General features: G+C 39.0%; 1 protein-coding gene across 2 annotated transcripts; it reads right to left on the reverse strand.

The window, feature by feature from the left end:
- Positions 1-34: 34 nt before the first annotated feature.
- Positions 35-24441, reverse strand: epn1a (epsin 1a). Of its 2 annotated transcripts, XM_026939768.3 has the most exons (13): positions 23956-24441; positions 16484-16627; positions 14145-14246; positions 13741-13899; positions 13521-13649; positions 8976-9096; positions 8687-8823; positions 8018-8089; positions 7498-7581; positions 5592-5850; positions 3201-3365; positions 2078-2326; positions 35-1740 (listed from the first exon to the last, which is right to left on the reverse strand). In XM_026939768.3, the coding sequence occupies exons 3-13, from the start codon at positions 14211-14213 to the stop codon at positions 1253-1255; spliced, it is 1932 nt and encodes a 643-aa protein (XP_026795569.1). In that variant the 5' UTR covers positions 14214-14246; positions 16484-16627; positions 23956-24441; the 3' UTR covers positions 35-1252. The 2 variants fall into 2 exon arrangements, with proteins under 2 accessions (XP_026795569.1, XP_026795570.1); XM_026939769.3 differs by lacking the exon at positions 8018-8089.
- Between the last annotated feature and the right edge of the window lie 25 nt (positions 24442-24466).

Below are 24466 nucleotides of genomic sequence, written 5' to 3' on the forward strand. Positions count from 1 at the left end.
TGGGGGGGAAACAAACAAACAAACAAAAAACAAATACCTTTTTTCTTACATTTATTTTTTCCTCCTCCATTGTTTGAAATGTGAATATTCACAGTCAACACCATAATCTTTTAGCTTACCCAGTATAAGAGATCTTCATATATAAAATAATTCATCAAAAGTAAATTAAGAATAACAGCATGGATTGTTATTCAGTCCCCCAAATTTTATCATTTCAATTTTCGCAAATGTTTCATCCAGGTCACAATTTTAGAAGCATTTAAAGTCCACCCACCCATTTTGTTTCAGAAACATACGGGAAAGAGTAGGTGGGTGGTGCAAAGTGAGAATAAAATCTTGTGTCCCATGTGACAGTTCTGACTAATGCTTCAAGTCACAACAAAAATTGTGAAAGAAAATGAATAAAAGGACATCAACACTAAATACAGATGCCTTCATGGACAAGCAGTGAAGTGTTGCACTGTAATGCAGACACAAATCCCCCACAGATGAGGTTTTATGTAATAAACACAGCATTAGGGTACATGGACAGACTGGACACGCGCGCTCACGCACGCACACAACCTTCCTGTCTCAACCCAGATGTGTAGAAGAATCACTTCATCAGTCTGCAATGAAATGTCACAGGGTAAAGAATGTTAAATCAGGCATCGCATTCAATGGCTGTATTTCAATGTTATTTTCCTCGGTTATTTGATCCCAGGAGAAAAACGATAATAAATTAGGAAAAAAAAAATTACACATTGAATTAAATTAAAAGTAATACACCCGGTTTGATCAGAGATGTGGCTGAAATGCAAAGACGATCTGATCTCAGTCCAAGCAGTGGGAGTTTAAGCGCTCCTTCATGCACACTCCAAGTGTCACTACTACTTCGTCTCTAGAGTACAGAGGTGTGGGTGATTCAATTATATCAGTTTATTAGTGGCTAATTTCTCTCCCATTTCTTCTGTCATTCAGTTCTTCAATTTCTGTGAAATAAAATAATTATTTTTACACAACCACACTGACTGAATGACCCTTCTTAATCATACATGTGCATGTCAAAGACCCCCAAAACAAATGAGAAAAAATAACTAAAATGAAACAGACCTTTAGCTCTCCCACTACCTCTTATTTCTTATAAAGCAAAATGAAATGGAATAAAGTGAGATCTGAAATGCTTTAAATATAATGATGTACACGTGTTGCACACTGTGTTAATGGGGCAGTTTTTCAAGTGGAAAGGTCAGAAGGGGAGCCTTGAAATTTCTCAGAGAAGAAACGGATTGGTGCTTGCACCTGTAGCCCCACCCCCTGTCACAGCTCCTCCGGCACCCATAACCCCGCCTACTCCCGACGGGCCACCCAAAACCAGTGCTGGCTGAGTGACTCCCCCCGAGCCCATCAGCATGGAGTTCCCCGCAGGACCCATGGGAGAAATTCCACTGAAAGGTATTCCCATCGGACTGGACTGTACCATTCCCATGCTCATGCTGGGGGCCGCCATAGGGACCCCCATTCCTGGCATGCTCATCCCTGGCTGAACCATTCCCATTGGAGGCATTTGGCTCAGCATCGGGTTAGGAGGGACAGGACTGGTACGTAGCTGGCTTAGACCAAGAGAGGAAGGCTGAGGGGAAATGGAGGCCATTGGGGCCACACCAAACGGGTTCGAAGATGAAGCTGGTGTTGGTGACACACCACGGCTGGAAATGGTGCTGCCTGGAGTGACTGCCACACCTGGTGCAGGTGAGGGGCCTAAGAGAAAATGAAAAGAAAAGGATGGGCAAAGAGGAGGTGAGTGAATATCATTAGAGATATCTGTAGTGCATTTTAACATTTAACAGTCAAGCCAGCACTGTTCACTATCCACAACATATCAGGACACAGTTAGGAAGCTAAACACACTCTATACCACATCGTTATCCACTTTCATTAAAACTCAAAGTAAGCCTATGCTACAAAACTACTTTTAGTCCTTTCTTATTTAAAAACATACATCAGTAGTTTTTGTGACTGTTTGAAGCTGGACTAAATAATCAAGAGTGCAAAACCACTGATTCCACAAACAAGTGTTCCCATTCTGAGTGCCTACTCTGTGACTGAAGAAAAGGGTTGTGAGATGAAGTCATGGTGGGAGGGGTCTGTCTGGGTTTGGGTTTTGATGATACGAGGGAGTCCAGATCCACCAGTGCTGCGTTGGGCCCCAGGAACGACTCCGGCGTTTTCCGAACCGGCAGAGAGGAGCCGAGTGATGAGAGGTCAAATGGCACTGGAGAGCCTGTGCTTCCTCCACCACCTGCATCACTGCCTGTTACTGTGGAGCCTCTCCTGTCTGGATCTCCTGAAGTAAGAAATGAGAGAGGATGGGCCCGAGTGATAAACAGGAAGAGAGGATTTTTAATAATTGATCAGTGCTGCCTCCCACATACTGAGCAGGTAATAAGGCATGAACATGAGGTACTGAAGTGTGGACGGGGGTGGGAAGGGGGTTTTAAAGGGGCAGAAAGCATGAACACATGAGGAGTCTGTGGAGGGTTTTATTTTAAAATTAATTCATGCCAGATTTTTGACCAATTTTTATACAGTTAATTTTATAACCTGTGTTAAAACACTGCACCTGTTCGTGATAAATGCCAATGGCAGTTTTAGTGTCTTTTTCGTGGGAGAACATGGGTGGCACAGAAACATTTCAGCATCACATTCTTGTGATTTGGGCAGAATTTTGAGTTTTGCTTGAAACAAATAGACAAGAAACATGCCGAAACACAATGGATGGAGTAAAGTATAGGCTTTTTAAATTGGTAAGCCAACTTGCACACAAATTGTTGCCAGCTAACAGGAAGGAGTAGCTAGAGCAAACAGCAGGATCAATCAAACATCATCATAAAAAAAACAAAGAAAATCTAATGATAAGTTTATAAAAACTGGCTATACAGTTATCTGAGCTTTGCTCTGTATTTTATTTCTGAAAATTGGGAAATCCTGCACACACTCGACGGCAATTACTATAAACACAAGGGTTAATAAGATGGATGGGTTATAAAGGAGTCATATCCTCTGACAAAATGATGCCTGATTGGTCCATTTTTCTTTTTTTATTTTATGTTCAAAGAACAGTTTGCAACAGTCACTTGTCAAGTCCTGGAAGCGAGTGCTAAGTGAGCAATTCGTAGGTCTTCACTTACATGGTTGCCATTATGTGTTGCAATATGTACCTGTGCCATTTGTGTGTTTAGTGGGACCACTCCAGGGGTCAGAGGTCAGAGCATCACTTGCTGGGGCAACCCCTTCCCCAGCCCAGGGATCAGATGACCCTGAGAGTGAGGTTGGGGCTGCAGGCACTGACGAAGCCCAGGGATCTGTACTAGGAGGGGTCACGGCTGGGGAGGACAGATGAAAGCATCAGCAGTCGAGAACCACACGCATGCAGACTAGAGTCACACAAGGTGTTGAAACTTTGATACATTTTGATAGTTTTTTTTCTATTCTGTTAGAACGGATAAAGCTTTTAATGCTGTGGTATCAAGTATCATTTTGGCACTGCAGTTAAACTTTTCTCTGTCAGTCAAGGTGTGTGTTTGGCAGACGTAATACAGAGACAACAAAAGCTTTACTGACTGTGAACTCAGTATTTCAGCCTGTAACAGCACACTGGTGTCTGGTTAAAATTCAAACTTTGTTAAGCTTTTAACTACCACAGTATTTGTGGGCAAGATGCATAAAAATATCATAAAAACAAAACTGAATGCCCCAATATTGGGCTAGAACTATACCTGCTATAAAATTTTTGTACATGACATTAATGACATTAATCCTCAGACCCAATGACATTAATCCTCAAACAATTTCAATCTTTATCGTGTTGGCTTTATTTAACTTATGAAGATGTCCGTAAAAAGAAGAAATTGTAATTTAGTGCTAACAATCTGAATTTTGGTTGTTCAGTGACAGTCTGTGTGTGTTTTTTTCTTTTTGTTAAATCTTTTTGGCATCGAGAATCACAATGCTACACCAGGTATTGGTATCAAAGTCAAAATGATGGTATTGTAACAACAGAGGAACAGTAAATGCAGGGTAAACACACAAGGGTGAAATGGTGGACAACACTTCACTTTGAAGCTGAAATACACTGAGCTCCAAAAGTATTCTTTTACTCCAGCAAGTGACTCTCTGTTTTAAAAAAAAAAAAAAAAAAAAAAAGTATGCCTATAAAAAGTCTTTAATTTTGGGTTTTTTTAAATAGCCAGTTCTCCCCATCATACGACCAACTGTGAATGGTGAAGGCTAACAGGTGCTTCCTCCAAGACACATGAAGACAGCCAACAGCATCTTTTCGAACTGCTGCTCATGCTGCATCAGAGGGAAGTGTAACATTATCAGAGCAAAACGCTCACCGGGCCCCTTCTACATACACGAGCTCACAGACACCCACGATTGCCTAGTGTCAATGTGATTGACAGGGAAGAGTGTGTGTGCCATCCCTCCCACCCAGAGTGCCTATAATTTTAAATGAAATTAAAACGTTTTGCACATTTGTCCCACTCCATGAAATGTTCCCCCTACTAGATCAGTGAGATTTACCATATATTTAAAATAATTTGGCATAAAATCCTTGTAATGTGAGAAGTCATGTGTTTTTGTTCGTCTAATGATTCTAATTCCACAATAAATCACAACAAAGGGAAAAGTCTTGAAGTTTAGTCATGTGAAGTATACAACAGATTGTTGTCCCTTGCAGGGAGTGACCACTAGGGAGTGACGCCAGATATTCCTGATAAGTTTTTTCTTGTCCTTTCATCAGTTTTGAAGGGATATTCGGTTCTTGGTGATGTCACTGCTTTGCCCCATTTTCTCCACTTGTTGATGGTGGTCTTACATGGTACATCTAATGTTTCTGAAATTCTTCTGTACCCCTCTCCTCATCCATATATTACAACAAGAAGATAATGTACATGCTTTGAAAGCTCTTAGTGGACCATTGCTTCAGCAGTCGGATGAAACCAAGATGATGTAAAGAAAATCCTACAGAAAAAGCCTTCATTTGGGGTTAATCAGAATCACTTCATTGATGACAGGTGTATTGATAATTGCTTTTGACCAATGTGATTGGTTCATTCTGAGCACAGACACACCCCCAATTATAAAAGGGTGTGCACACTTATGCAACCAGGTATTTGTACTTTTTTTTCTTTTTTTAATTTTGTTAAATTTGATCATTTTAAAGGTGGAAAAGATCTGACATGATTTATATTGGTTTCATGTTTTTATATCACATAAACTTGCAGTTTTAACAAGGGTGTGTAGACATTTTATACCCAGTATACTGTATACAGTAGTGATAACGTTACTGTGAGTAAATGAATGAAAAGAATCAGAAACATTAAAAAGACTGTTTAAAACTGCTTAAATAATTTATAAATATTATTTGAAACGAGTGGGACACTATGGAAGACACACTACTCTAGCCTACTACTGAAGTTTTCTGTGCCATGACTCCAGCGCGACTGTTAGCTTGCATGTTACCTCAGTAAGAATGGTAACCAAATTCAGCACATATCGTGTCCTTCCATCCTGTGAAGAAGCGCTATTACATGCTCTTCACTCACCTGTAGATGCCCAGGGGTCAGAGTTCACTGCGGAAGATTCCCCCCATGGGTCTGGAGGAGGGGCTACTGAAGGTGGCCCACCCCCCCATGGGTCAGTAGTAGGGGGAGAGGCAGGGGATGCTGCCCCCCAGGGGTCACTATGGCCCCAAGGTCCTGCTGAAGGGGCAGGGGTCACAGACGGAGGAGGAGATGGGCCAGTGGATCCTGGAGCTGCTGGAGCTCCCCACGGGTCTACAGAACTCAGCTCCATCAGGGAGGACTGAGAAGAGAGAAGAGAAAGAGAACAGCACAAGACTTAAACATAGTTCTGGAGTAGGACTGTGTGATATGGCGATACATATCGTCAGATGATAGATGTCTTCTGATAGATATTTTCCTATATCGTCTACATCACTTATAATTTGAATAACTACAATAACTAGATGGTTAACTAGTTCCCTAACACTATGCTAATGACATTGATGGTAAATTTTACCTAATAAAAATAAACAGTAAACATAATAATTGACAGTAGTATATCAACGCTGCTGAAATCTCAGATCTGATTGGTCAGAAGGTGTGGATTAATTTTCTATAAAAGCATGACTCTGACAATAGCGCTACCTGCAAGACAAATCATGGATTTATTTAACATTTACGGAAGGAGTCTCCAGTTTCAGCAGTAGCAGTCAGAGGTAAAGCTTTTCCTTTTGTTTTCCACTATGGCAAAGTCTAAATACAGTTGAAGTTGGATTTTGCTCAGTAACAAGCTGCATTTTTGTCTTATAAACTTATAAGACAATGACGTGTCTTTATTAAATAAATAATCACTAAGAAATTGCTAAAAGCAACATTCACTAGATGGCACGTCAGAGCCAAAGCATCCCTGTACATCAGATTTCCAAGACAAACTGTAATGTTTAGCGATTTCATGTACAGCGACATTAAACACACTGACAAACTCTGTTTCTCTTTAAAACTTGCTCCCATCGTGATTGTTGTCATGAGCTGTGTCTCAAATGAAAAACTGTGACCATACATTCAAAATTATTTACTAATCTAGAAAGTCCAAAAGACAGATAGACAAAACAGAGCTTTTGGTAGGTTTAAATTCTACATGAGGGATTTTCAAAATTCAAACACTAACTGTAATAGGAAACCGCTTAGTGTTAATACTTAACAGTCTAGAACAGTACGCAAGCATTTGATTTGAGACACATTAGTTTGTTTATTCAGGTTCAGACACAGTATCCCACGGTGCTATGTCACCCTCTCAATTTATGTAGGGATTGCACCATGCAGATGTGTCACGGTAATTTCTGAGGATGTGAACAAGTGACACTACAAACGACTGAAGGATACATGCGGCAGCCATCTTGCATACGTGTACATGTAGTTATAAGTGTAATTGTAAGTTGTAAGTATAATTGAGCTTTTAGAGCATACTTCGCATCATGTTTTATTCCTTATATATAAACAGACACTATACAAAAAAGAGGAGATAAAACGTGGGTAAGAGTAAATTATCTCAGCACAGGATTTATGACTAAGCTGAACTGAGTGATGTGTTTATTGCTCTTTATTGCTATTGGTCTTTTTATGGCTCAAAGCTGAGCCTGCGTTTGCTTCCACATTTGAGGATGTCGTCAGTTGAAAGGGCGTTGCCCACTGACAAATAATAGAGGGACAAAATCCCCCTTATTTCATAACAAAAGGATTTTACAACCTGAGAGTATGAGCTATGATTTGGGCTGTTATTATAATGTTTATTAACATTATTCTTTGTTAACTTATCATTATTACTAGGTATTACCAGAAATACAGCAATAATCCTTGGTATGAATGTGTTTATATTTCTAAAAAAGCTATTGGTTGCCATATCCTTTAAGAATGATGACTACATATCCACACACACTCATGTACACACCTCCTCAGGTTTGGCTTTCTCCCTCTTGCTCTCCTCGATGGCCATCTGCAGCCTTAGATCATCTCCCCGGCGCAGACGCTCCTCCTGCCAATCACATGCCATCAGTACATCAGTACAGCAAACAGAGCACCAGGAGGCTAATGGAAAACATGGGATTTAAGGCAACTTTTATATCGGATTAGGAAATAATTATAGTAGTGGACGGTTTATTGGCATGCTTTCATTTCTAACACAAATTATGTAGAATTACACATGATTTAAAACAACAAACTTAGATTCATCAACTGCAAAACCATCATAAACAAGAGAATTCAGGCATATAGTCTTATTTTGTGATTATACATCTGTAACCTTTTCTTGTTAACAGTGTAAACTGATTGTCAGTGAAATTAGGCTGAAGTATATCGAGGCTCCATTTTAAATTGATCTTTGATTTTCGATTGAATTTTGGAATGTGCACAAGAAAGCGATAAGGGAGCAGCTTTCACCCCCGGGATCTGGGTGACCCTTGATCCCTGACCTCTTGTTGAGCCTCCTTGCTGAGCGTGAGCGCGTAGCGGAGTTCTGCATCCTCCAGAGGGTCAGCGCTAGTCTGGGGGAGAGGGGTGGAGGGGGGCAAGGACAGGAGTGAGTGAGTGAGTGGGGGCTTATACAGGTTGAAGGGCCTGAGCTCATTAGCTATGATCCCTAAACTACTACAGAAGGAGTGAAAGTAGGAAGTGAGTAAGAAAGCAAGTGCAGAAGTGAAAGTGGTTGGGGAGGGGATTTGAAACTAGTTAGTATTAGGTATAGATAACAGTAGAACAAGACTAAAAGATGCTGTCCTAAAAAATGTAATTTGAAATGACATCAGCAAAAGAAACTCAATAGTTTTATAAGCTTTATGTTCAGTGTTTGAGTTTTTTGTGTATCAGAAATATTTGCATAAAGACAACTGTTCTGATTTCTTTCTGTAAAATGTAAATGAAATCTAAAATGTTCTTTTTTTTCTTTTTCTTTATTACAAGCTGAACTACTAACTAAAATCTGCATTATTCATGAATCCACCTTTCCCCATCAAGTGAGAAATATAAATCTAAGTTTAAAATATAAAATTCATAATTTTAAAATATACATTTATAAATTTCTTTGGTTGCTTGTTTTACCTGTTGCCAGAGCATGTGACAGCTGATTGGGCGAGTGATTTTACCTGCTCCGCCTCCTCCTTGCTCATGGCCAATGCCAGCTGCAGCTGGAGGTCCTCCTCCCCTGAGCTCTGTGGCCATGCCTGGTCCTGATCCGAGCCCGAGTGCAGTCCTAAAGTAGGAGCCGAGGGAGCCGAAGACGCTGGGGGTTAAACAGCTAGGCATTATGGTTTGAAAAGCATTCATTTCTTAATGTGGCCAAGCGTGATGCTCCCCCTCACGCTGTGCTAAATACAAATACTTTCCCTTTTAGCACATGAAGCAGCTCTTAATGTCATTAGCTGACTGACTCACCACTTGAGGTCTGTGCCATCTTCTCTTTGGTCTTTAGTGCGTGGATCCTCTCTTCCCGTAGCCTTTCTTCATCTTTCAAAAGAGTCACCAGCTGCTTGGCTTTCTCTCTTACATTTACACCCTGAACACACACACACACACACACACACACACACACACACACACACACACACACACACACACACACACACACACACACACGACACAGACACACAGAGTAAATGATTCAAAGTTCATTATTACATATTTTACTCTGAATCAGACATAATCTGCCTCTCAGTTCACAAACACCGGCACCATCAGTCTCTGAAACTATGGACATTCAAAATTAATGCCTAATTTTGAAAGTCCATAGTTTCAGAGACTGATGGTGCCCCATCAGTAGGAGAGCCATACTGTGGCTTCAACAGGCTGCATATTAGAGTCACAAAATAACACTCATATTACACAAGGTGTAATAAACATTTAAACTTAATCAAGTCCACACTTCCTCCTTTGAAAAAGCAGCTTCCTCTTTGTCTCAAATCGGGAAAGGCTACAGAGGTTTTAAAAAACCCGCTTCATCTAAAAAGCTTGTTGTTTTTCATGAGCCAATACACACTATGTGCTAACCACACACACACTCTCTCTCGCTTTCTGCAGCTGTGTTAAGACATCATTTCACAGATGATTCAATCCAGGTTTGAAAAAAAAAAAAAAACACTGCGGAAATCACACTTTGGAAAGTGGAAAACAGAATTCAAAAACATGTATGATGTTTAATTTTGTTATATTCTAATGCACAGCTTTTGTTCATTTAATACTGCTAGGAGTCTGAATGCATCACACAAATTCGAACATTTGACTTTTACACATTAAATGTATATCCTGTTATGTTGAATTGAAAATGGAAACCTAAGACACATTCAGGCGATGCTTATTTTTGCTGTATCGAAAATGTGCATCTTTACACCCAGAGTTGAGATGAATCCCTGAATCATAGTCCGTCTAACACTAAAACATGTTGTATAATACATGTATTACTGCTTAAAAATGCTGTTGACATGGAACAGAAAACACAAAATAGTTACATTTACTTATTGAGATGACGCATTTCTCCAACAATTGAGACAGTTGAAGATTGAGGCTCTTTCTCAAGGACCCTAGCATGGCAGGTTGGCGATGCTGGGATTTGAGCTCATGATCTTCTGATCTGTAGCTCAAAGCCTAACAGTTCAAAGTATAATGCTGGGAGACTGAAAATGGTCACACAAAAATTTGTACCTTATTTTGCTTCTGTCACTGTTGCACTGCAACTGAAATAGGTGCAACTCCACTATACTACAGTATATTTTAAGGTAAGCAGGCTATATTGCACCGTCTGACAGTATCATGGCATCTGGTTCAGACTCATATGTATCATAATATGTACTCACCGAGCACATTATAAAGAACACTATATTAATACTGGGTAGAGCCTCCCTTTGCTCTCAAAACATCCTCAATACTTCATGGCATGGACGCCACATTCCTTTGAGATTCTGGTCCATGTTGACATGATTGCATCACGAAATTCCTGCAGATTTTTCAGATGTACTTTCATGCTGTGAATCTCCCGTTCTACCACATCCCAAAGGTGTTCCATTAGATTCAGATCCGACTGAGAAGGACTGAAGAACTCGTCATGTTCATGAAACCAGTTTGAGACCATTTTGCTTTGTGACATGGAGCATTATAATGGTGGAAGTAGGAAGATGGGTAAATTGTGGCCATGAAGGGATGCACATGGTCAGCAACAATACTCAACTAGGCTGTGGCATTCAAGCGATGATTGATTGGTATTAACAGACCCAAAGTGTGCCAACATTCCCCACACCGTTACACCACCTCCACCAGCCTGGACTGTTGACACACAGGCAGTTTGGGTCCATGGATTCCTGCTATTGGTGCCAAATTTACACTCTACCATCTGGGTTCCTCAGCATAACTCAATAATCATCAGACCAGGCTATGTTTTTCCAGTCTTCCAGTTTTGGTGAGTCTGTGCCCACTGCAGCCTCAGCTTTCTGTTCTTGGCTGACAGAAGTGGAACCCAAGGTGGTCTTCTGTTGTAGTCCATCCATCTCAAGGTTTGATGTGCTGTGCATTCTGAGAGGCTGTTCTCCTCAGCACAATTGTACAGAGTGGTTATCTGAGTTACTGTAGCCTTTCTGTCCGCTGGAACCATTTAGGCCATTCTCCGTTGACCTCTCTCATTAACAAGGCGTTTCCGTCCACAGAAATGCTGTTCAGTGGATGTTTCTCTTTATTGCACCATTCTGAGTAAATTCTAGACTGTTGTACATGAAAATTCCAGGAGATCAGCAGTTATAAATACCAGCCCGTCTGGCACCATCATGCAGGCCACAGTCGAAATCAATGAGATGACATTTGTCCCCCATTCTGATGATTGATGTGAACATTACCCGAAGCTGCTGGCCTGTATCTGCATGATTTTATGTATTGCACTGCTGCCACATGATTGGCTGATTAGATAATTTTATGAATGAGCAGGTGTACAGGTCTTCCTATTAAAGTGCTCAGTGAGTGTATATCAGTGCATTATTTCACATATGAATAATAATAAATAACACTCTGTCCTTTGACTTTCACAGCAAATTTAATTCATTTGCACCATCTCCTGTATACACTATTAATACATTGTTGCTGTCTACTGGATCATCGCTGTACTGCAGGAACAAAAATACTTAAAGCCGTAAGATTTTGGAATCTTGCTGGTAGAAAACCGTCATTGCAAACTACTGCAGGTGAACAGTTTCGAATGCATATTGTGCTGTGTAGTTTTTCTACCTTGCAGATTAGTGTGACAACTGACAAAGTAATAAACATTCAATGAAAATTCAGTGCCGTTTGCCAGTTCCCACATATTAACAGGAAAGATACAGAACCAGAGAAAAAATACACATTAAAGTGGAGACAAAAGCCTTGATCGCCTTTCTCTCACCCAATATTCTAATGTTCTAACGTATAAAGTACAGATAAACATGACAGAACACCAAACACTAGCCGACCAATGTCAGCGCGCTATCTAAAACAGTTTAGAGAATAAAAAGATACAGATCTCTCAGAATTACACACACACACCAAGGGCGAACAGATGTGCAGTGCGAAGAGTGCATCTGTGTGTATGCATCAGGATGAGTGGGAGGTGAGATTTTTACTCAGTTGTGTTGAGAGACCTTGAGCGAGTGGTTTTGTGGAGCGTATGAGAACGGCAGTATAAAAAGTTTTAAAGGCCACAAAAGAAAAAGAGTTTCTCAAGCATTACTGCTATTAAAGTCGTGAAACTCAAATATACTCTTTGTCCTACTGCCTTGACTGTTGTAATTACAGATGCCCCCCATGTTCCGTTCTCCCACAGAAGACTGGTTAAGCGTTGTCTTGGAAATGACACCAGCTGAGGAGGTGATGCTTTATCTCTTGTCGCACAACCAAAGATGACGTACGATTAATTTTGAAGGTATCATTTATACAAGTGCAAAGAGATAAAAAGAAATTGCATAAAATAATACCATTGCAGTCCACCCCAGAATTATTGGCACCCTTAATGAAAATAATGGGGGGGGAAAAGTGTAACATGAACACAATACTTGATATTTTGTGTAAAACAGTTCATAAATACTGCTAATAGGTTGTAATAAATAGTGCTAATTTGCTGCAAAATATTGGTTTCCAAATTATCAGCACACCTACAATTACAATTTGATGCAGCCTCGTGCTGCAAAATAATACTTTTATGTTCCTTTAGCCATTTCTGTATTGATCTGGATGCAAAATGCAGGTTTGGAGTCTACAATCAAGTCCTAATCTCCTGTAAGAGGCAACCAGGTTCAGGCTTAAAATATCCTGGGTTTTAGTAGAATTCATGATACCAACAATCTTCACCAGAGCCCCTGGACGACCTCAATAATCCACTGCCATGTTTTATAGTTTGTATCAGGTGTTAATCCTGCAATGCAGTCCCTGTTTTCACCAGCCATGCTACCACAAATCCAAACTGTTTTTCCACTGAGGCTTGGTGAAGTTGATTTTAACAACCACAAGAATGAAGTATACTGTGTAATTCTGAAACTGTGAGGATCTTCGCCGCCTCCCTCACCAATCCTACTCCATACTGTGCAGAGAGGCGGTGGCGTAATTACAGATGGTGCCATGGATCCACTGATGTGTTCTACACCATAAATGCATGTAATGCTGACTGACTTTACACAGGAAATCAGCTGCGTTAAAGCTGCTGCCTCTGATGCTTTGCATAACTTGACAACAGACGTGTTGGTTGGGTATTCAGATGGCGTTCAATCGCTCTCCAAAGCTGAATTGCTGAAAAACTCTTGAAAGATAGTTTTCCTGATTGAAATAAAGCGCTGTTCCACTACTTCTGTCGGCAGTGCTTGCCAAAAGATATGAGAAAGGAGGTTATTTATGCTATGCACATGTGATACATCCAGTGTGAATTCCACCAGTTGTGGCAAAATCAAACGTTTGCTCTGTGTGCATGTTTGTTACCTGGTCTTTTCCGTCTCTGTCTATGTATTGAAAGTCTTTGAGTGTCTGGACAGCGTAGATGTTTTCCCTGCATTGCTGTGCCACTCTTTCTGAACCCGTCTTAATCAGATACTCCATAAGAGTCATAGCCTGAAAAATATGGAGGTCAGGTACATGGTAAGAATGATGTCTCTTATTTTCACAGAAACTATGGGATCAGCAGTTTACATGAGGTCCTGACCTTATACACATGCCTCCAGTTCTTCCCGTGATCATTAAGTCTCTTCCACACCATGCTCATGATTTCTGAGAAGGCCACTACGTTATATGTCAGATCTGCAATCTCTGACATCAGAGAACTGGACGGACCCCAGGGGTCATTGGAAGTTGCTTCCCTGACCTGGAGAAGCACGAAAAATGAAATTCAGATATAGATTACAAAAACAGTAGTGATTCCCAAAGCAAAGTTCTGCACACAGTCAAACTTAATAATAAAACTTAATAACCGCAAATATTTAAGAACAAGTTCACTTTTTCAGAGAAGAAATTGGATGTTGTAGGTGTTAATTCCAAAATATTACAACCACGCAAGCGGACGTCTATTAGGGGAATAGCGTAGGCATTAAAAAAAATGCAACCTCTCACCTTAATCTCTGCTTCAGAGTAATTGTGAACAATATTCTTCACTTGTCGTCTTAGCGATGAGGTCGACATGGCAACAGGGTGGCTATCAGGTTCTGCTGAAAACTGCAAGATTGGAAAACAAGGTCTAACAGATGAAAAAAGCAGCGCAAACTCATATACCAATAAACATGAACAAAGACAATTAAAACATGAGTAATAAGAAATTACTATTTAAGTAACACAATCTGACAAGACATGCCACTGCAAAGGCTGTGCTAATAAAATATTTCATTTTTGAAAAGCAGTAACATTTATGATGCCATTCATGTTAAATCATTTTTTTATAACTAATTTAGAAAATTAATTATACATTTGGCACCAGTAATTCAACTATATCAAGTGTAACAGCACAACGTAATACAGAGGTGGTCTTGAGATGAGTCACATTAACCATCTAGAGATGCAACAGTACAGCGCAAGGTATTGCGCGAAATGAGGCTTTCAACTTGATATGTCTTCATATCGAACTATACATTCAACAGACTGCATAACACAGTATGCATAAAATATCGCTCATATTATCTGTAAACGTTTAAATTTATCAAGCCCTCACTTCCTCCCCTGAAAACACAGCTTCCTCTTTGTCTCCAATCAGAGGAGGCTAGAGAGGTTTAAAAACACGCTTCTACTTTTTATTCCTACAGTGAAACACACAACTCATTTAAACACGTGTAAATACGTAAATTGGTGTGGTTCATGTGACGGCACCTCCTAGAGGACACGCTCACGTTCTATGCATGTATTAGTATTAAGTTCACTGCTGCAGATAAGAGACTATCCTCAGCAATGGAGAACACACAAGGTATAAAAGCATGTCTAGGGCTACAGTGTGCAACGTGACTTTCACAGCACAACTGGCTAACAGCAGAAATAAGAAAAAAAGCCCTGTGCTTCACAGAGAGAGTGAAAGCGTGGCCAGAGAGCTAGTGTTTATTTAGACATGTTTAATTTTTTACATTCTAATGCACAACCTTTGTTTCATTACATGCTGCTAAGAGTCTGACTGGGGCATGCAAATACTACACAAAGACTGTCATTATTAAGTTTCAATTACTGGACTTTTATAATGTTAAAGGTTTCAATTAATAGAAACCTAAGGTACATATTCAGGCAATGCTTATTTTTGGTATATTGAAAATGTATCATTTGAATTGTGTGTATTGTTACACCATTATAACTGTCATAAACTATTTTTATACTTTAAACTTCATTCATTCATACTTGCAATCATTAGTTAGGTAGTTAACTAATTCAGTGATGGTACAGTGAAGGTAGTTAGTTAAAACAGTTAAAAAAAAAAGTTAAAACGGGGCTGCTGTAACCCTCGGTGTAAACCTCATTTCCAAACTACCCTAAGGTGCCTGCTGTCCATCACTCAGTCCTGTTTACATTGGGATAAATATAGCAATGAAATGATTTTTCCCTCTGAGAGCCATATTCATATTGTAGTTTACTGCTCTAAGAAGAGCCTGGTAGCTAAACAAGAATGTAACCCATGCCACCTGTTACCTATTCACCCAGGATCATGACTGCTCTTAAAACAGATCCCAAGTGACACATCAAGCCTCAACACTGAAGAGTGCAAAGTTAGAATTATATTCAGAAATTACTGGCTGGCAAATAACTGTGAAATATGTAATTAGGGCTGGGTGAGATGATGACATAATATCGATATGGATATGAAAAATTACATCACTGTACTCTTTTCTGACATATCGTCTATATCATGTATCATGTATATTTTTCTTTTATAAATAAGAATTACAACATCTGAAAGCAGCTGATTTAATACAGTTTTCTACTGTTTTGAATCTTTTTACAAAAATTAATTTTACAGACTTTTTTTTTTTTTTTTTAATGTTCTCCCTTTTAGTTTATTTTTGTACACATTAAAACACATTACAATAAATGTAGATATCAAACTAATTATTGGAAGGTTTATTTTTTTTAAATGTGACACTACAGTTCTGCTTGCAGTTTGTTAGGATGCATACCGTGTATCAGAGAAATGTCCTGAAATATTGTGATGATTTTTTTTGTCATATCGCCCACCTCTTTATGTAATTAATGCATTTAACTGCCTTCTGAGTAGCTCAACTGGTCAAACACACTTTCAAAAAAAAATGGACAGATTTAGCTCAGTAAAAAAAATAAATAAGTAAAAATAAAATTAAGTTCTGTTGTGGTGACTGAAAGGTTGAGCCAGAGCACTTCTTTAGCAAAGACATTAGCTCCTTCACTTTAAGCAGCTTCAGATATAACAACTTGTAGTGTGTAAATGTAAACTAGTGGATCTTTACCTATGAACGTCAGTCTCTCTGCCTGTGTGTGTGCGTGTGTGTTTTTGGTCTCAGATCCAGGTGCCAGAGTTCTTCAGCTTGTCCGCTGCACTAAACCTCCGCGTGGCCACATCAGGACCCAGACGATCTGGGGAGAATTAAAAACTGTGGAGAAGCATGGAAAAGGAGGATTAGAGAATGAAGAGTCAACAGTGTAACAGTAAGTAGGCAGGAAAGAAAACTATCTGCCTTTTTAATATTGCAGAGCCCCACTGCCTCGCTGCCTGCATCTCACTGAGCTACCCGCAAATGATTTAAAGCTTGTTTTTCCCCTCAGAGGTTCATTGTGCTCGAGTCAGTCGTATCATGGGGGGACTTTCACTTAATTTCTAATCTCATTACATTCCCTGTCCTGGCATTTAAGTGTAAGAAGAGTTCAATCTGGGTTTGGCGTGTGTGTCGAGACAACAGCCAGTCACACTACAATACAGGATGTACAACAAGCCTTTCTGCTTTACATAAATATAACTGATAAAGCTCATCAAAATGCACTCACCTCACCATAGTCTCACTCCAGCACTATTTGCTTTTTAAAAAATGGAGAAAAATCTAGCCTAGAGATGAACAACTAATTAAATCACTACTTATTAATACAGATTAATGTTTATATTTTTTAATGTATTTGACAAGCAAATTAATAAGGAACATTTTATTACAATTTTTTTATCACCATAATAATTTTTATCATCAATTATCACCATTAAAAAAAAGAATCTTAATTAAATATCTTTCAAATATAAAAAAGTGAGGTGAAATTAAATAAACTGTTACTGGAAGTGAATTGCTTGTCCATGCTCCTGTGTTCTTATCTGTTCTTATCTACGTTCGGCCTTCCGTCTTGTTATAGCCTTTATGTTGTAAGTGAAACTAATTGCTCTGTTTCTTGTCTTTACTAAAATGAAAAACTTTCCTGACAGTGTTTACATTACATATCTGGTTATATTTGCACGAACTAGAGCAACTGAAAGAGAAAGAACTGTGAGCGCATAAAAGCAGCGAGGAGTGTGGACAGGAGTGGTCACAATCGAAAGAAAAGCTCTAACATTGTCTGTCGAATGAATAACTGGAAACATAGAAATTGTATAGATCATTTATCATAATCATACGGTTTGTCTTGCATAAATTAATTTAACAAGGACTGATCTCAACAATCACAGCAAACATTAGACTGATTTTTTCCCCCCCAAAGACACAAGCAATTTCATTTGATGCAGATAAAACTAAGCTCACGAGACACAATGGATTTATATTGCGCATTTAAATGTTCGAGGTAATACCTGTTTTCTTTCTTTAAAAAATAAAGAAAAGCAATTAAAACTAGCTTGTTCCTAAACTGATTAAATAATTGCATCTAATAAAGTGCTAAATAAACAAAGTTCAATATGGAATAAGGAATAAAACATGCTGGGGTATGCTTGTATAAGAAAATAATCAATGACCTGATGGTGTGTTATTGAAGAGGAGTGTCGTGACTACCCTGAAGTTGCAGCGTGTTTTATTCCTCTTATACCACAGTAATTTGGCAACGATTACAATTCTGTAATAATTACAGAAAGACATGTAATCTTCATCCATTTAAAGTTTTAGTGTTGTGGAACGTCTGTGAAACAAGTTAGTTCCTCTTATAACTCACGTTATAACAGCTATAAACAGTCCTTCCCTCACCAGCATCTCTTTTTTCGCTCTTGCAAAAAAAAAAAAAAAATGCAGCTTGCCATGTTGCAGAGAAAACACAATGCCCTCTGACCTGATGAATTTGCAGCTTTACCTCTAACTGTCTCAAAGCACAGACAGTGGAGACTTCTTCTAAAAGTGCTAAATAAACATCTCACAGAAATCTCTGTACGATTACACACATATTTTAATCATAATGTGTATGTGGAACATCTGCCATACAAGTCCCTGTGTAGATTACTATAGAAACCATAATGGATTAGAACCTGTATATTAATATAAACCTGTCATTTGATTTGCAGCTGGAACGACTGGTAGAGCTTCTGTTATAGAAAACTAATCAACACTTTCTGACCAATCATATTCAAGCATACGACAGCATGTCATTTTATTACCTTTTTAGCCAATTTTGTGCAGCTCTAATTAAAATGTCTTATAAATCTTAAATGTTTTTCAATATAAACATTTTGTGTATTTCAGAGACTCAGATGTGTTAATCACTTTTAAAACACAATGGTTTGTTACTTTTGGGGTGTTTTTTTTTTTTTTTTTTTTTTTTTTTTTTTTTTAAGTTAAGCCAAAAAAATAATTTTAAGGTTCAAAAAATGAGGCAAATGGAAATTACAATTGATATAAACGCAAAATATGAATAATATTTTAATAATGTGTTAATGTTCTAAAATGTAGGTGCGACCATAACCACTGTCATGAGAATTAGCTAGGTGATATTTAAATCCAGGGAATTGTGCTCACTCATAAAACAACATGTTTCAGCTCCAGTCACCTACGTTGAGCCTCAATTATCAATCTGGATACGAATGAATTTATTCATAAATTGTCCATAGGAGCATTTACACAAGACGTGTGAAACTCATGACAATCCATTTAGTCCAGAAAAAAAATTGTATCCAACGAGAGCTTCTGAGTTTGTGTAAATTTACATATAAGGAGACTGACTAATGTAAACCTCGACTGATTGACGTCAAATCGTATAACTGGCGATGAGTTACGAGCTTTGAGCTTATGAGCTTTATGTACATGGTACACTGTGAAGTTCAAACTGAATATTCTTTTCAATTCTACGCACAAATTTAATAAACATGCTGTGAAACTCATTTCATATTAATGGCTTGAAAGGAAGCAAAACAAAACAAATCCATAATTTAAAAACAAATAAGATTAGCCATTCAATTACGACAAAAGTTATAGCGCAGTATCGACGGAGGAAGAGTTAGGCCTCGTCCACCTGTATACAGATATTTATCAAAAAATATTCACTGTTTTCAATACTTTAAAAAAAAAAATTAATATACATACGAACCTGTCTAAACAAAAATACTGACATGAACATGCCAGGCAAATCACTGGTGATAAGAAGTCATAAGCTGGTATGCAAAACACCTCAGGAATACCGCTGAGAGCTGTGTACTGAGCGGTAGAAAAGAGAAAACACACCAACATGGCTAAAAGTTCATTCATCCATCTTCAGTAACTGTTTTATCCTGCCAAGGGTCACAACTGGCAAAAAGTTTTAAAATGAAAATAGCAAACGCACAGATTCATGAGGCCTGATGATGAGGTGGAATGCCTTCTTAATCTTATATTTGGATCTTATCCAAAATCTTGCAGTGTGGTTTGTAGCACTGGAGCAGCGGATACAGGAGTAGCACAGTGCGTATCATATTCTGCTGCTTCAGCACAATGGTGTGATAATAAAAGAAAGTGAAATTTCACAAAGTAACAAGTCGGCAGACGCGATAAACAAAGTCTTTGTGCATTCATAACACAGTGAATATGCACAGGTTGACGCAAAAACAGTGAAAACACAAGGAAAATATACTCGCCCAAACCCCACCCTCAGTAGTATTGGCATAGAAAGGCAGAATCTTCTGTTTTTGCTATACGCTGAAGACATTAGTGTTTGAGATCAAAAGACTAATATGAGATAACAGATCAGAATTTCAGCTTTCACTTCCTGATATTTACATCTATATGTGTAGAACAACTTACAACATGGCACCTTTGGTGGTAGACCATCTAATTTTAGTTGAGCAAAAGTATCGGAACAGGTAGTCTTAAAGTAAATAAAACTTAATATTTGGTTGCATATCACTTGCTTGCAATAACTGCATCAAGCTGGTGATTCACTGACATCACCAAACTGTTGCATTCTTCTTTTGTGACACTTTTCCAGGCTTGTACTGCAGCTTCTTTCAATTTTTGTTTGTTCTGAGGGGGTTTCTCCCTTCAGTTTCCTCTTCAAGAGGCAGAATGCTGCTCAATTAGATTAAGGTCTGGTGACTGACTTGGCCAGTCTAAAGCCTTCCACTTTCCCCCCTGATGAAGTCCTTTGTTGTGTTGGCAGTGTGTTTTTTTGGCTCATTGTCTTGCTGCATGATGAAGTTCCTCCCAAGTAGATGCATTTCTCTGTAAACTGGCAGACAGAATGTTTCTGTAGACTTCTGCACTCATTCTGCTGCTACCATTATGACTTACATCATCAGTGAAGATTAGTGAGCCAGTGCCAGATGCAGTCATGCACGACCAAGCCATGACGCTACCTCCACCATTCTTGACCAATGAGCTTGTATGTTTTGGATCATGTGCAGATCCTTTCTTTCTCCACACTTTGGCCCTTCCATCACTTTGGTAGAGGTTAATCTTTGTTCCAGAAATTTTTGTTTTTGGCTCATCTCGGTATTTCTTTGTGAATTTCAATCTGGCCTTCAGATTCTTACTCCTGATGAGTGGTTTTCATCTTGCGGTATGGCCTCTGTATTTCTGCTCTCAAAGACTTCTTCAAATGGTGGATTGTGATAACTTCACCCCTGCCTTACGGAGGTTGTTGCTGATGTCACTGAATGTTGTTTTTGGGTTTTTCTTCACAGCTCTCACAATGTATCTGTCATCAACTGCTGTTGTTTTCCTTGGCCGGCCTGTTCGAAGTCTGGTTGCTAGTACACCAGTTGCTTCTTCCTTCTTTGGGACATTCCAAAGCCCAATGCTTGTGCAATGGCTCTGATCTATTTTCCCTCTTTTTCTCAGCTTGCATTTCTCCCATAGCCAGCTCTCTGGTCTTCATACTGGTTTATCCTTTTTAACAAAAAAATACAGTCTTCACAGGTGAAACTCAAAGCTGAAACCAAGCGTACACATTCAGAGCTATTCACTGTTTAAAGAATCAATCTAACAGAACACACCTGGGCAACAAGAAACACCTGTCAGTCACATGTTCCGATATTGACGATCACTTGAAAATTGGGTGGGCTCAAACAAAAGATCTCAGTTGTTTAACACATCTAGATGTACATATCAGAAAATGAAAGCAGAAATTCTGTTCTATCGTCTCATGTTCATCTGTTGATCCCAAAACCCAAATGTCAGTGTATAGCAAAAACAAAAGAACTGGCCTTGCCGTTCCAATACTTTCGGAGGGGACTGTTAATACAGCCCTATTCGGATTAGATTAGTTTATCAGAGGGACATTCATAATAAAATGTCACATCCGGTCAACAATAAAATTACCACAGTGGGAGTGAGAATCTACGTGTCTGCGTCACCTGGTCACAGAATTACACTCCATTCACAACAGGGTGTCCAAGCGGTCGAAGAGGCACTGGAGTAGAGAAGAGATGCTGGCTCTTATTTCAGTTTGGGGCAAACTAAGGTTCCAGCAACAATGTGATAAGACAATAAAAAAATAATCAAAGTATTTGTATCCATTTTTAGTTTCGCAAATCTGGAAGTGTTTAATATCTGGGGAGGGTCAATAATACACGTGCTACAGGACTAAATACAGCACGTAGCTGTTTAGTATCTGCATAGAAAATCACAAACGTGTATGCAGACGTGACTAAAATGATCAGACTGAGTTTGGCAAAAGGAAAAAAAAAAACAGTAGGCAATTCAGCCTGTAATTTTCCCAGCGAAGGATGGAGAAAAGCACAGACATGGCCGATTTGAATGGAAATAAAATCGAAACTACCCCACAACCCCACATAAATTTAATCCTGTCTGAATAGGGCTAATGTTTTCAAAAGTATCAATATACATGTGGACGGGGCTTTAGCGTGTGCCTTTGATAGCCGACACTCTGCATCAGCTGAGCTGCATTATGGGAGGATTTAGTGTACGCCGCGATTAGGATGCGCTCTTTTGTCGTTCGGTCGTAATTTTGCTGTTTTAAGCTCTGAGCATTACCTTCCTTAAAGGTTTGTAGACGTCATGAAATGCAAATCAGCTGTGCTGTGTAAATATGGAGGGAATTTTTATTTTGGTAACGCTTATGAAAACATTTACACAACGTCACTAATAGATCCATAACTGAGACCCAATGATCGTGTAAAGAATGAAAAGCAGGCTAGAGTTCAGTATAACGCTCTCATTCAGAATGGCAGGAAATCAAGTGACCACCTCAACTCAGATTCAAGGTCAAACTGTCACACTTAAAGCCACCTTATTAGAAACATATCCTTCATAAAAAACATCACATTATAATCTACATGTATATGGCACCATGCTATCTATACCTATCTATCTATATATATACACACACATATATCTTTATATCATTATTGTATAGTCTGTTTTTTAGAGGAGACGCTACAAACAACAAGCCCAAGTGTCCTTAGTGTTTAAGTGACAAACAGTGAAATATCTAAGGGCTTCAGTGAGGTTTATAGAAAACCCAACATTAGCCTAAAAGTAAGAAGGATCCTGTCCTGAATGAAATTACTACAGGACTTGTTATAAGGAGTGGCAGATGACACACTGTATAAATAATGATTGCATAATACTGAAACCTGATAACAGCTCCAAAGTCGAGGTGGCAAAGATCAGAGCAAAGTCCTAGAGGCTTTAGTAAATGATCAAGTCAGAGACCGAGTGCACTGAGAAGGGAAAGCGCTCAGTGGAGAGCTTTCCATCATTCCTGCTCCGATCCAAACTGAAACTACCATCAAACTTAGGAAGAAATCATCAAATCCCACAGGCATAAAGTTATCAAGCTAACAAGTGGCCTCAAGAAGCAACAGTTGATTAGCAATGCCAGAAAGACTGTATTTTTTCTTTTTTTTATTGTAAGCGTTTGACTGGAGGGAGTTTTTTAAATGAAAAGTGAATGCACATTCAAGAATTAATATTAACAACAAACGCTATAATAATAATAATGATAATGTTATCTTCTGTCATTAGGTAAGAGTAACACACACCTAACATGCTAACAAGAACGTCGGCTAGCTAGCAAGATAACACACAAGCTGTCAGAAGACCAAACATATAAATCAAACTAGCGACAAAATGTATATTAAAAAATATATATTATTATTAAGTAAATAAATAATTAATAGGAATTGACAGCTGTGTTGTAAAATGTCATTCAAACAGTGGCTAGTGGTGTCTTTTGACAGCCCAACACACCCTCCTGACTTTAGCCAGCTAGCCTCCCACCCCAGCACCTCTCACTAACCGAACCACAGAGCTAGCAGGAAAAGAAAAGAAAGAACATTAGCCACATACACAAAGTACCAAAGTTACCTGACTTAAGGACACTGCGGGAAAAAATAACTGCATGAGTCTAAAAAGTAAAAAATAAAAATAAATAATAGTAATAATAAAAAAAGTTAGCCGTCACCTTTCATTCGGTCCTGCATACCTCTCCATTTGCACACACTCAGAGTTAGCTGAAGATAAAGTAAAGCTGGCACTGTCTTATCGGAGGCGCAGCGAGCTAATGCGTTAGCTTAGCACACCCTACTTACCGTTCAAATCTGGAGCTGTCAGGTTAAAGACATCAACACGTATCGAAGGGAGGGTAGAAACAAGATATTCCGTCACAGGAGCAATTTAAAACGAGCCATTTAGGACACCGGAGATACGCGGTGGGGAAAAGCGGGGCTCGGTACAGCGCTAGCGAAACTTAGCACTTCTTCTTACAATCAGAGACGAGGGCGGAATCCCAAATAGCTCTCTGCTCCACTACACAACGTGCACTACACAGCGCATGAAGTAGACGGCTCCTGCGCCCTATATAGTGCACTACAAGTCCGTGAAAGTGGTATTTGGGATTTCGCTGTGGTCTCTTTCTAAAACCGCATGCTATCTTACTAAATAGTATGGCAAAATATTACGCCACCTTTAGCAGCGTACTGTTTAGTAGGGCAGAAATGCGGCTCGCCGTATTTTTGTGAGAGTGTCACTTGAGAATAACTTTCTTTAATGTGTCTCGTCTGTCCAAGATTCATAATTTAAAGGTACTGTAACGTTACCATG

The sequence above is a fragment of the Pangasianodon hypophthalmus genome, chromosome 1, assembly GCF_027358585.1.
Source record: "Pangasianodon hypophthalmus isolate fPanHyp1 chromosome 1, fPanHyp1.pri, whole genome shotgun sequence".
NCBI classification, from domain to species: Eukaryota; Metazoa; Chordata; class Actinopteri; order Siluriformes; family Pangasiidae; genus Pangasianodon; species Pangasianodon hypophthalmus.

Bases quoted from the DNA above. Each gene is read 5' to 3' on its own strand.
- epn1a (XM_026939768.3), bottom strand. From the start codon at position 14,213: ATGTCGACCTCATCGCTAAGACGACAAGTGAAGAATATTGTTCACAAT. The intron at 7,582-8,017 runs GTCAGGGATCAA...TGTGATTGGCAG, and splicing joins GCAAGGAGGCTCAACAAGAG to GAGGAGCGTCTGCGCCGGGG. The intron at 1,741-2,077 runs GTAGGCACTCAG...ATTTTCTCTTAG, and splicing joins CCCTTTTCTTCAGTCACAGA to GCCCCTCACCTGCACCAGGT.